Source organism: Cynocephalus volans, chromosome 5 (assembly GCF_027409185.1).
Source record: "Cynocephalus volans isolate mCynVol1 chromosome 5, mCynVol1.pri, whole genome shotgun sequence".
Taxonomy (NCBI): Eukaryota; Metazoa; Chordata; class Mammalia; order Dermoptera; family Cynocephalidae; genus Cynocephalus; species Cynocephalus volans.
Window position 1 is genome coordinate 48,074,610 of NC_084464.1, and position 13,161 is coordinate 48,087,770.

Consider the following 13,161-nt stretch of genomic DNA (forward strand, 5'->3'; position numbering starts at 1 on the left):
TGTTTGCAGGGGGTGATATGATGATATGATCCTATAATATTGAACAGCCTAAAGCCTATACAAAAAAACACCTAGAGTTGATAAATTATTTCAGCAAAGCTGCAGGATACAAAATCAACACACACAAATCAGTAGCATTTCTATACTCTAACAGTGAACATGCAGAAAAAGAAATCAAGAAAGCTAGCCCATTTACAATAGCTACCAAAAAAAAAAAATACTTAGGAATAAAGTTAAACAAGGATGTGAAAAATCTCTATGAAGAGAACCACAAACCACTGTTGAGAGAAATTAAAGAGGACACAAGAAGATGGAAAGATATCCATGCTCTTGGATCAGAAGAATTAACATTGTGAAAATGTCCATATTACCCAAAGTGATCTACAGATTCAACGTAATGCCCATCAAAATTCCAATGACATTTTTCTCAGAAATGGAAAAAACTATCCAGACATTTATATGGAATAACAAAAGACCATGAATAGCCAAAGCAATCCTGAGCAAAAAAAAAATAAAGCTGGAGGCATAACACCAGCTGACTTTATACTACAAAGCTATAATAACCAAAACAGCATGGCACTGGCATAAAAACAGGCACACGGATCAATGGAATAGAATAGAGAACCCAGAAATCAACCCATATACCTACTGCCATCTGAGCTCAGACAAAGGCACCAAGTCTATACACTGGGAAAGAGACTGCCTCTTCAGCAAATGGTGCTGGGAAAACTGGATATTCATATGTAGGAGAATGAAACTAGACCCGTACCTCTCACCATATACCAAAATCAACTCAAAATGGATTAAAGAATTAAATATACATCCTGAAACAATAAAACTCCTTAAAGAAAACAGAGGAAACGCTCCAGGAAGTAGGAGTGGGTACAGACTTCATGAATATGACCACAAAAGCACAGGCAACCAAAGGAAAAATAAACAAATGGGATTATATCAGACTAAAAAGCTTCTGCACAGCAAAAGAAACAATGAACAGAGTGAAAAGACAACCAACAGAGTGGGAGAAAATATTTGTAAAATATACATCTGACAAAGGATAATATCCAGAATATAAAAGGAACTCAAACAACTTTACAGCAAAAAAACAAATAACCCAATTAAAAAATGGGCAAAGGAGCTGAATAGACATTTTTCAAAGGAAGATATACAAATGGCCAACAGACACATGAAAAAATGCTCAACATCACTCAGCATTCGGGAAATGAAAATCAAAACCACTTTGAGATACCATCTCACTCCAGTTAGGATGGCTAATATCCAAAAGACTGAGACTGATAAATGCTGGCGAGGTTGAGGAGAAAAAGGAACTCTCATACACTGTTGGTGGGACTGCAAAATGGTGCAGGCTTTATGGAAAGTGGTATGGAGGTTCCTCAAGCAATTACATATAGATCTACCATACGACCTAGCTATTCCACTGCTGGGAATATATCTAGAGGAATGGAAATCATCATGCCAAAGGGATACCTGTTTATTGCAGCACTATTTACAATAGCCAAGAGTTGGAACCAGCCCAAATGTCCATCATCAGATGAGTGGATATGGAAAATGTGGTATATCTACACAATGGAATACTACTCTGCTATAAAAAATAATGAAATACTACTATCATAACAACATGGATGGACTTAGAGAAAATTATATCAAGTGAAACAAGTCAGGTGCAGAAAGATAAATACCACATGTTCTTACTTATTTGTGGGAGCTAGAAATAAATAAATAAATATACAAACAAGTAAATGGTGGGGGTGGGGGAAGAAAATACAACAATCACAACAATTTCTTGAACTTGTTAAGTGAGTAGATATGATGTAGTTGCAGGAGAGGGGGGGAGAAAGAGGAATTGTTAAAGGACACAGAAATCTACTACAATGTATATTGAGAAGTTAAAAAAAATTAATAGTTTTTAAATATGAAAGGATTTAGTTTTGTACTATATTAATAATTTATTACTTTAGACTGAATATTAACACATCTCTGAAAAGTAACTACATCTTATTACCAAAAATAGTATATCTATAATTTGATTACCTTTGTTAAGAAAGCTGACTTTGGATTCTGGAAAATCATTTCTTGATTAGAGTTAGACATTTATGTACTTAAAACTACAACATTTACTATATCCATTTAGAAAAATAATAGAAAGTATCTAGTTTTGCAACCATTATAACAGTTTAATTATTCAGAAGATTTTTAACAGTGGAATATATTTCAATGAGATGAAGATTATTAAATGTTTTAATGGAGTCATTCATTTGGAAGACAGACTTTCATCTTATGATTAATTTCCCAGTTACCAAAATGTTAAATTAATAAAATGATCGTATCTTTTTCATGTAAAAAAAGAAAACAAAACCACAATGAGATGTCACTTCATACCCATTTGAATGGCTATAATTAAAAAGACAGAGGAGGGCCAGCCCTGTGGCTCACTGGTAGAGTGCGGCGCTTGGGAGCGCAGTGGCGCTCCCGCCGCTGGTTCGGATCCTATATAGGAATGGCCGGTGCGCTCACTGGCTGAGCGCGGTGCAGGCGACACCACGCCAAGGGTTGCGATCCCCTTACCGGTCACAAAAAAGACACACACAGTACACACACACACAAAAAGACAGAGGATACCAAGTGTTGGCAAGGACATGGAGAAATTGGAACCCTCATCCATTGTTGATTGGAATGTAAAATAGTGCAGCTGCTTTGGAAAACAGTTTAACAGTTTCTCAAAAAAGTTGAACATAGAGTTACCGTATGACCCAGTAATTCCTCTCCTAGATATGTGCTTAAGAGACCTGAAAACATGCATCCACAAAAAACTTATACACAGATGTTTATAGGATGATTCATAATAGCCCCAAAGAAGAAACAACCCAAATTTTCATCAACTGATGAATGTTTACAAAAGTGATATATTCATACAATCGAATATTACTAAGCAATAAAAAAAATGAAGTACTAATACATGCTGCAACAGGGATGATCCTTGAAAACATGCTGAATGAAATAAGCCAGACTCAAAAGGTCATATATTGTATGATTCCATTTATGTGAAATATCAGAACAGGCAAACTCAGAGACTAAAAATAGATTGGTGGATGCTTAGAGCTGAGGAGAGAGTGGTTGGAATGGGGAGTGACTGCTAATGGGTACAAGGTTTCTTTCTGGGGTGATAAAAATGTTTTAGAATTAAATAGTGGTAGGGCTGGCCCATGGCTCACTCGGGAGAGTGTGGTGCTAATAACACCAAGGCCACAGGTTCGCATCCCTATATAGGGATGGCCAGTTAGCTCACTGGGAGAGCGTGGTGCTGACAACACCAAGTCAAGGGTTAAGATCTCCTTACTGGTCATCTTTAAAAAAAAAAAAAAAAAATTAAAGTAGTGGTAATGGTTGTGTAACCACAAATATACTAAAACTCAGTGAATTATACATTTTAAATGGGCATATTTTATGATGTGAGTTTTATCTCAGTAAAGCTGTTTTTTAAAAATATATTGTCTACCTAGATAAAGCACAATAATGCGCTTTCCCTCCACCCTGCCCTCATGCCCAGCATGAGACAGCCTTGAGCCTTTTCGTAGCCCATGAGCAGTCAAAAATGCTTATGAGGGTCCTCAGACTCATCATTTGCCCAGTGTCTTTCACATAAGGCTCTTAATATATTCTATAATTTCCTGTGCCTGATGGGAGTGTGTTCCATAGATTTTCAGCAGTGACCTTAGTTTGTAACTCATTGGTATTACCCAGGAAGCCTTCTGGCCCTGAAATATTTCTATATTTAATTTGGCCAGGTGTGGATTATTGCCTGTTGGCTATTCCACACATTTACTCTTCTAGCCGAACTTTAGAATACAATTGTCACAGCTCCACCCTACCCGTACCTTTACCAAAATAAAAAACCCTGATGTGATTCTGTCCAAGTTGTATTAAATTTATATATATGGTTTGGGGAGACTTGAGCTCTTTATATTTCATCTTCCCATCCAGAGTCATAGTATCGTAAATTTCTTTGTTTATTAAGGCCTTATTTTATGTCCTTCAGTAAAATTTTATAGTTTTGCCTTTGTTAAGTTTAATGCTAGTTTTTATGAATGAGATTATTTTCCATTTCAGTTTTTAACTGATTATGGCTTGTAGAGTAAGAAAGCTATTGATTTTTATGTATCTAGATATCTGTATCTTGTATTCTGTCACCTTATCTAATTCTCTTTTTAGCACTAACATATTTCCACTTGTGTTTCTTAGACTTTTGGGGAATACCACCCAGGTTTTTCTTAGTTTTCAAGATACTGTCCTATTCTTGCTTTCTTTTTCTTTCTTGATTTTCCGTCACTGGGTCTTCTTCCTCCATCTGCTTTCAAGGCATCTCCACCTGGAAATCCCAACAATATCTAAAGCTCAGAATAAAATTAAAATTAAATAAGTTAGTTAAAATAATCTTTCCTTACTGTTAAGATCAGAGCTGCTTGCAACTAGCTGGTGAAGCACTTTTGTGCAAATTAGAAGAGGGTTCTCCTGACACTTTGCTCTCACCTCTTGAGAAAATTGTCATGATTAACTGATTCTGTTGGAATACAACACATTGCTTCAGAAAAATGTCATAGTAAGTCTGTGGATATCCGATGTCTTCCGTGTTTGTGCTCCCTAAGTTGAGGTGCTCTTGGGCAGTGCTACCACATGCAAACACTGATAGTAATGCTGCTTGGATCTATGGATTTCATCATCACTGCTTCTGAAATCCACCCCTTTCTTTCCAAGCCCACTGCCTCAGTTTAGACTCTCATTATATATCACTTCTTATCACAGTGCAACCCCCCTCTCTCTGCAAAAGGGCAAAACCAAAATATAACCACGTCTTTCTCTTCCCAGCCTCTCTCTTCTAGGACATCCTAATCACAACCCCAAATAATCTTCCTAGAACATCAGGAAATTCCTGCTCAAAAGCCTCTGATGGTTGCTGGTTTTGCTCTCAGTAGAGTCAGATGTGCTTCAAGCCCTGGAAGCCCTCATCACAGTCTTCCTCTGCAGCAACTATTCTCTCCCATCTTTCATGCCCCCCCCCCCCCAGCATCCCCTGTACTTTTCCCATTCCTCTGGCACCTTGGGAACTTCCTATCACTTCTAACTTTCAGTTTGTTCATCTGTAAAATGAGAGTAGTGATGCCTCCTCAGTAGCTGTATTGTGAAAATTAAATGACACAGTGTGCGAAAATGACTAGCACAGGGCCTGGCACTTAGTACATCCGCCTCCTTTCCTCTTCTCTATCCCTCCCAAGTGCTTTAGAAACTGAAATGCTGTGTAATTGCATCATGTTGTTATGATTATGCCTCATTGTATGTCCATTACCTGGAGTTCTTATGTTTGGGCAAGAATTCGTCCTATTTGATCCTAATAAGGAACATTTGAAAATATTCCAGAAGAAATAAAATGTGCAACTTTGCAGCCCCAGTGTGCTATTGAAACAGGTGGCACTAAAAGGTTTTCAGCTGCCCCGGGAGACTCATGATGAGCCCTTTGAGAGGAGAGACCCCCTCCCAGGAGAGGGGTGCAGCAGTAATCTTCTGGTTAATAATCTGCCTGCAGGCAGAGACTGGCTGAGAAGGTGGCAGCTGCCTCCAGGAAACACAGGTGCCATCTGAAGAGTTGGAGGATGCTCCAGAGATGGGCGGGGAGTGAACGCAGTCTTTCCCTGATGAGGATTTCCTAGGCCCCACCACTACTGCCTTAAAGAAAACAAGATAAAGTGCTTACTGTGACTACAGAAAATGTTTTGTGGTTGAGAAAGAATTAGTTTCCAAGTGAGTTTATTGATTAAAGAATTGACTTCATTTCAGCCACATTTGGTTGTCATCTTCTGTTCTATATTCTCTCCTGATTTGGTTTCTACTGGGTTTTAATCAGAACCATCTTGTGAAACATTTTGGATTCACATTAGAGTTTAAAACAAACATCTCTCGGAGAACACAGATGAAACCTGGAATGGAACAGAAAGTAAAAAAGGAATCATGCAATAACATTACAAATGGGATAGTGTCAGAGAGAAGGTAAAGAGAGAAACTGAGAAAGGCTGTGTAGAGACAGAGGATCCCTTCAAAGAAGGAGCCAACTCAGGCAAAGGTGTCGGGGAGCCAGCTGGCTAGCACTCACATCAGGGTCTGAGTGGGGTTCTTCCATTTCTGACCAACCTGTGGTTACTAGTCCCACCCCCTTCGGAGCTGGGCAGATGCAATTCACTTTACTCCAGAGATGGCCCCTGAAAAGTCCTGTCTCTCCACTCTATCCTTTCTCTCTTCTGCACTCTTTTCACTTCCTTCCCAGAGGCTCCTGGCCCCCATTTATACTTGTGAACCAAGAATCTAGGCACATGCCCAGAGTGTGCAAGAAGGCATGCCTTAGGGCATATTCCTCCCACCCTTGTCCCCTGGGCCATCTACTTCCTCCTCAGAGCCTACTCATTTTATATGGACCTTTTCAGAGGTCACCAGTGCTTATCGTTATTAGCTTTTAAAAATTATCTTTCTTAGGCCCGGCCCGTGGCTCACTTGGGAGAGTGTGGTGCTGACAACACCAAGTCAAGGGTTAAGATCTCCTTACTGGTCATCTTTTAAAACAATAAATAAATAAAAAATAAAAATTATCTTTCTTTTCTACTTTCATTGCTGGAGCTACTGAATTTAACCAGCTGTGCTCTTCCTCTGACTGCTTTTCCCATATCCTTTCCTCTCCCAGACTTTGACCCCTGGTGGACAAACGACTGTGAGCAAAATGAGTCAGAGGCCATCCCTGCCAACTGCACTGGCTGTGCCCAGAAGTTACCCCTCAAGGTAGTTCTCCTGGAAGATGCCCCAAAGAAATTTGATAGAGTCCATCCTCTAGTGATTAAGGTAAGCAAGAAGCCCAATTCTCTCATTGGTTGATTACCCATTAAAGGCTAGATCAAGTTCTACAAATTTTCTGATAAGTAACTCTGTGTTGTGTTGTTTTGTTTTTCTTTGTTTTCTGCCTTGCCAAGACGGGACAGCCCCTGTTGTCTGAGGAGATTCAGCATTTTTTGTGCCAGTATCCTGAGGTGACAGAAGGCTTTACTGAAGGGTTTTTCACCAAGTGGTGGCGCTGCTTTCCTGAACGGTGGTTCCCATTCCCCTATCCATGGTGAGTGTGGAAAGGAGCATTTAGCTTGTGTGTAGGAAAGGGGCAGACCAGATGTCCAAAGAGTAATAGCTACCACTGAGACCCCACCACATGCCTAGCACTGGTAAACACTTCATAATATATTCATGTCGAATGATAGGAGCTCACTGGTAAACCAGTGATGAGAGGTAAAGGAGATGAATGGAAAAGGGGTGTCAAAAGGAGGGGCTCCACTATGGAGGGACACCGAGATTACCTAACATAATCCTAATTTATTTCTAAATATGTATTTAGCATTTACATTCATGTGAGATGGGTCCTGAGCACTGAGGGCAGAAGAGAAGAGAACTGTATTTCCTAGCACTTGTTTGTGCCAGGCAGCGTGCCTTGGTCCTTAGTGTCTTTTGCTCTTTGGTGATGCTCATAATAGCTCTGGGAAGTAGGAATTATCATTGCCATTTTTTAGATCAGAAAAGTGGATATCAGAGAGGTTAATTAACTTGCCCAAAGTCACCCAGCCAGGATTTAAACCCAGGTTTGTCTTTGCTTTTTTTTTGTGCATCCTACAGAAGACATGGTCCATTCCTTGGGGTTAATGTTACTCTCCAGCAAGAAAAGGAAAGCCACTTTCCATCTTAGAACCATTCCAAAAGAGAATTTATTTATTTATTAAAAGATGACCGGTAAGGGGATCTTAACCCTTGGCTTGGTGTTGTCAGCACCACGCTCAACCATTGAGCTAACCGGCCATCCCTATATAGGGATCTGAACCCATGGCCTTGGTGTTATCAGCACCACACTCTTCCGAGTGAGCCACTAGCCGACCCTCAAAAGAGAATTTAAAAATTGCCTTTTCAGGCTTTTTGTTGGATTATTTCTTAATGCTTCCACCTTTTTAAAAAATTTGCCATTTATTTGCATGATAGAATGCCCAATTTAACAAGCTGATCAAGCTTCCCACTGCCTTCCACTGTGCCTCAGAAGAAGGGTCATGCACTTTTTCCCCTCCTCCTCCCTCTTTCTCTCTTCTTCCCTTCCCCCACCTGGCCTGCTGTTACTTCAGTCTCTTTTCCAAGATAGAATGAATAGATTGTTTCTTTCCTTCCTCTATATGTTGTTTTAGCTGGACTTTATAAACACTCCACCCACATGAAAAAATCATGGCTGTAGAGTTTATGCGTGTGCATGTACATGTTATAATTCATTGATTTGGCTTGACTGCTGTTCATGGACCTGGTACTTAAGATATTATGCTGATATTTTTCCTTCTTTACCCACCACCCACAGTTTCCCCACCCTTGCTCAGCTCTCTGTTAGTCATGGAGATAGGCTGGCTTGCCCAGTATAATGACTTTTGTTTCAAACTTTTACAGGAGAAGACCTCTGAACAGATCACAAATTTTACGTGAGCTTTTTCCTGTTTTTACCCACCTGCCATTTCCAAAAGATGCCTCCTTAAAAAAGTGCTTCCTTTTTCACCCAGAACCTGTTGTGGGGAGTAAGGTAGGAAATTTTAAGAGAACTTGGATCTAGAATTTTCCTTTTCTGGGACCTGAACTGATGTCAGATCCCCGCATATTGACCTAGGGGGTGAATTGAGGGAACATCCACCTGTTGCTAGCCAGGAGACCTGCAGTGGCCTATCCTGTTATGAAGGCATATTTCCAGAAAGTCTAGTTGCCTTCCAAATCAGTTTCCTGTCCTTAACACCTGGGGCAAGCTATTTTTCTATATTAAAGGACGAAGAATCCTACAATTTGAAGGGACTTGAGTGTGCAGTTAGTCTTACTTCCCCACCTCAAATTATAAAGGCAAGCTATAAATGGATAGTATGTAAATGAATAGTCCAGCTTCTTCATTTTGTGGATAAGGAAAGTGAGCCCCAAAGAGATTAAGTGATTTGCCCAAGAACACAGCAAGTTAATAGGAGGACTCCCCCATCCCCCACCCCCAGGTTGTTTTTCCCCAGAAATAAACAAATAAGAGACTTAAGGTAAAGAACTAGAAAGGCAAAAAGCTTGGGAGTCTGGGGAGGATTTGATAGTCACATGCTGAAGGCAGGCAGCCCAGTTGGGTTGGAAAGGCCCACTCTGCCCCATTTGTTTCCTACCTTGGTCCTGGGCCTAGTGTTCAGAACCTAAATTGATCTCTCTGGGGGCCAGTGGACCAGAAGAAGGTGTTCTGTGTTTGTGTCTGTTTACTTTTCTCTAAATTGCTCCTTTGTTGAGTCTCATTCCTGAGGAGGCTTTTTGAGCCTGGATTGGTTTGGAAGAATTAAAAGGATGAATTTTCCTTTGTAAAAAATTAAATTTTCCAAGCTGTGACCCACCCACCCCCACCCCACCCCCACCAACTCTGGGTTGTGGCTTCAACCTCTTGATAATATTGTTTGGCTCCAAATTTGCTGAATTGTGTTAATGGAATTTAAAGGCCTATGAAAACAATCGTTTTGTCTAGAAGTAAGAACTTCTGTCTGCCAGCAGCAGGGTGGAGGTGCTGGGCTCTTGCCTCCAATTTTCAAGAAAGTTATCCTGCTGTCCCCAGCTGGAACTCAGGGCTCTCATATGATTTCATCTTCATAATTATGATATAACTCTGGGCGGGGGCCTTTATTTTTATCTTGGTTTTCCCACTCAAATACTGAAGTTAATTTCACCAGCCTGCTTAACACAAGGATCCTAGCCAAAGGAATAAATACTAAGTTACTCAAACACTTATCAAAATCATCTTGTGGTTCTTGAGGATGTTTTGGAAGGGGAGTGGCTCAAATAGGCAAAAATCCTGGAGTCTGGTTTCTTAGAGCATCTGTTTCCCTACCCTGGCCCAAGCTCTCCTTTCTCTACAGCCTTGTTACCCCACCCTGTTGTCCACATCCCTAATCCCTGGGCCCTGGGCCCTGGGCCCTGGTAAAGTCATGTGCCTATGGATCCAGTATCCACAGGCAGCCTTGGGAGAGAAGATAAGAAGCAGAGACCTGGTTGTTAATTGGCACAGGGAAGAGGAGAGTGGCTCCAAAGCCCACTTTACCTGCTCCACAGTGTTGCCTCGGGCTGGCCCACACCCTTCTGTTGTCCGTTTCTTTCCATCCTGGGTGTAGAGGAACATGATCCCGCCCCCTCTCACACCTTTGTGAAAGAGAGGTTCATCTATTTGCTTTTGGTCTTCTGGGATTGTTTTCAAGACTACAGTTGTCAGAGGTGCTGTGGGTGTTAGTACCAGCCAACTGAAGCCAGCTTGACACCAGGCCTCCTTTCTGTCACCACAGTAGCTGGTGAAATGGCTGTAGTGTTGCCATGGAAACAGAATCATGCCCAGGGCCTATGGGAGCAGCAGAGGGAACAGGGTTGGAAACAGGAGAAGACAGGGCCAAAAGACAAGGCCCTGGAGGCCCCAAGGGGTGCAGAGAAAACCAGGATATGGCCCAGGGAGTCAGACTTCTGACCCCTGCTTTATATGAGCATAGAAGGGGTTTCTCTGAAGGGCAGAAGCTAGGAGTAGGGGAGGGAAGGGGAGGCAAGGCCCTAGCTAGGGAGAAAAGCCCAAGCAAGATGCACCTGTCCCTTTATCCTTATTCCTGCCCTGTCCCAGCCCCATCCCCAGGGTTCATAGTTCCTTGCCTGGCACTCAGCAGCAGGTTCCATTTAATGCCTATTACTGGCAGTATTATGCCCTCAGAAGTGCAGTAGTTACCCGTGCAGGTGCATATGTTGGTTGTCTCTTTAGTTTCCAAAATCAGAGGCCAGTCTTACTGTAATTAGTTCATAATGAGTAGCATGGCATATGTACTCACCAGGGTCCTACAAGATAGTGTAAACTTGAACTTGCTGCTGTGCAGTTCTTACCAGAAACCTGGGCCGACCCCGTGGCTCACTTGGGAGAGTGTGGTGCTGGGAGCTGCAGCGGCGCTGAGCGCCGAAGCCACAGGTTCAGATCCTATATAGGGATGGCCAGTGCGCTCACTGGCTAAGCATGGTGCGGGCGACACCAAGCCAAGGGTTATGATCCCCTTAGTGGTCACAAAAAAAAAAAAAAATTGGGCCCGCCCGTGGCTCACTTGGGAGAGCGTGGTGCTGACAACACCAAGTCAAGGGTTAAGATCCCCTTACCGGTCATCTTTTTTAAAAAAAAAAGAAACCTGGTAGTAAGAAACAATATTCCATGGAAGAGTGCTCAAAGGATATGCAGACCATCTATTTATCTAAAAAGTCTGGGTCAAACCAGATCCTTAGAAGACTGTGTACTTTGACTACCATGTGTTGGCTTCCGCTAGAACCACTTTTGTTAAATTGTGATTGGGTATTTTACCTTTGGCCTACTTTGAAGCTGTGGCTAGAAATAGTTGCAAATTATGAAGCTCAGGCAGGATCTGCTTTAGGGCTATTGTTGAGGATGTTGCCCACTAAATGACACAGTGTCTCTTCAGAAGAAACCTTAGAAGAGATTCTACCCTGGGCTCAGTATCAGGAGATGCCATGCTCAGGAGAAACTCGTTTGTTTTTGTCTTTTGGATGTAATTGTGAATTTTTTTTTTTTTTTTTTAAAGATGACCAATAAGGGGATCTTTTTTTTTTTTTTTTTTTTTTGTGACCGGTAAGGGGATCGTAACCCTTGGCTTGGTGTCGCCTGCACCACGCTCAGCCAGTGAGCGCACCGGCCATCCCTATATAGGATCCAAACCCGCGACGGGAGCACCACTGCGCTCCCAGCGCTGCACTCTCCCGAGTGAGCCACAGGGTCGGCCCTAGTAAGGGGATCTTAATCCTTGACTTGGTGTTGTCAGCACCATGCTCTCCCAAGTGAGCTAACCAGCCATCCCTATATAGGGATCCAAACCCGTGGCCTTGGTGTTATCAGCACCACACTCTCCCAAGTGAGCCACGGGCTGGCCCTTGTAATTGTGAATTTTGTTATTTCCTCTTTGCTTAAGCTGTTAGGAAACTCAGAGGCATATGTTTAAGGATTTTTGTGTCCTAATTCCTCCAGGTTTGATTGTGTTTTCTTTTCCTTCTTTGTCCTGCCTTTATTCTTTCCTCCAGATGCATAAGGTGCATGACCTGTTTACCATTGGCAGTGGTGAGGCCATGCTGCATCTCATCCCTCCCTTCCAGTGCCGAAGACACTGTCAGTCTGTGGCCATGCCAGTAGAGCCAGGGGATATTGGTACGTAGGGCCCCTAGAGGGCAGGTTCAGTTGCGGAAATTTTTTAGGGTTTTTTTTGTTGTTGGTTGGTTTGGTTTGATTTTTTTTGGCAGCTGGCCCATGTGGGGATCTGAACCCTTGACCTTGGTGTTAACAACACTGTGTTCTAACCAACTAACCAGCCAGCCCATTTTTTAGTTTTTAACTCAAAAAATAGTCTAAGAATCAAATACTGCTTTCACAAAGTTTCTATTAAATAATGTCAAAAATAGTGTTCTTTTATCAAGAGGGTCAATATTTATGCTTGGAAATGGAACAACAATGAGAAACTGTAGCAGAGAGAAATGTCTTGTATATACACCATTTAGAATGCATGTGTCTGTTGGTCATAGCAACTTCAAGTTTGAAAATATTCTGGAAAAGATTTAGACCAATCCCTCATTTTACAGATGGGGAGGTTGAGACCCAAAGAGGAGAGGCGACTATCCTAAAGCCCCATTGTCAGTCAGGCAAAGCGTCAAATTTTGAGTGTCTGCTTGCACACAGTCAAGCCAGGGGAGGGACAATTCAAGATTAGAGGAAACCCCTTATATACCCATTTTGCAAATAAAACAATACAAAGCAGTTTGTAATGGTCATACAAGAAAATGTTTCCTTCTGTGTGTGGGTCCTACAGCCAAGTCACAGCCTTACATTGCTGACTTACCCTTGACTCTATCAGCATGTTTTCCCAACTATGACTTGTCCTGTGCCTTATAGCCTCAAAATCTGTTCCAAAGAAACAGGTTTGAATCAAATGCTGTCACTAGCAATCAGTTTGACAGCAGAGTTTTCTTGGCAGAAGCAAGTAAATCAGCAAGTGTCACCATTGACCTCCT

General features: G+C 41.8%; 1 protein-coding gene and 1 non-coding gene across 9 annotated transcripts in view; one reads left to right on the forward strand and one right to left on the reverse strand.

Moving 5' to 3' along the window:
• Positions 1-13,161, forward strand: part of C5H6orf89 (chromosome 5 C6orf89 homolog) — a 50,011-nt gene that overhangs the window by 29,345 nt on the left and 7,505 nt on the right. For all 8 annotated transcript variants that reach the window (XR_010023656.1, XM_063097748.1, XM_063097745.1 and 5 more), the window contains 4 exons: positions 6,743-6,897; positions 7,026-7,165; positions 8,518-8,647; positions 12,181-12,304. Coding sequence is in view for 7 of the 8 variants with exons in the window: in XM_063097748.1 (XP_062953818.1) it covers positions 6,743-6,897; positions 7,026-7,165; positions 8,518-8,647; positions 12,181-12,304 (549 nt within the window). In the remaining variant the exon portion in view is untranslated. The remainder of the gene's footprint in view (positions 1-6,742; positions 6,898-7,025; positions 7,166-8,517; positions 8,648-12,180; positions 12,305-13,161) is intronic.
• On the reverse strand, positions 7,822-7,893 carry TRNAV-GAC (transfer RNA valine (anticodon GAC)). Its single transcript has one exon. It is a non-coding gene; the product is annotated as a tRNA-Val (tRNA).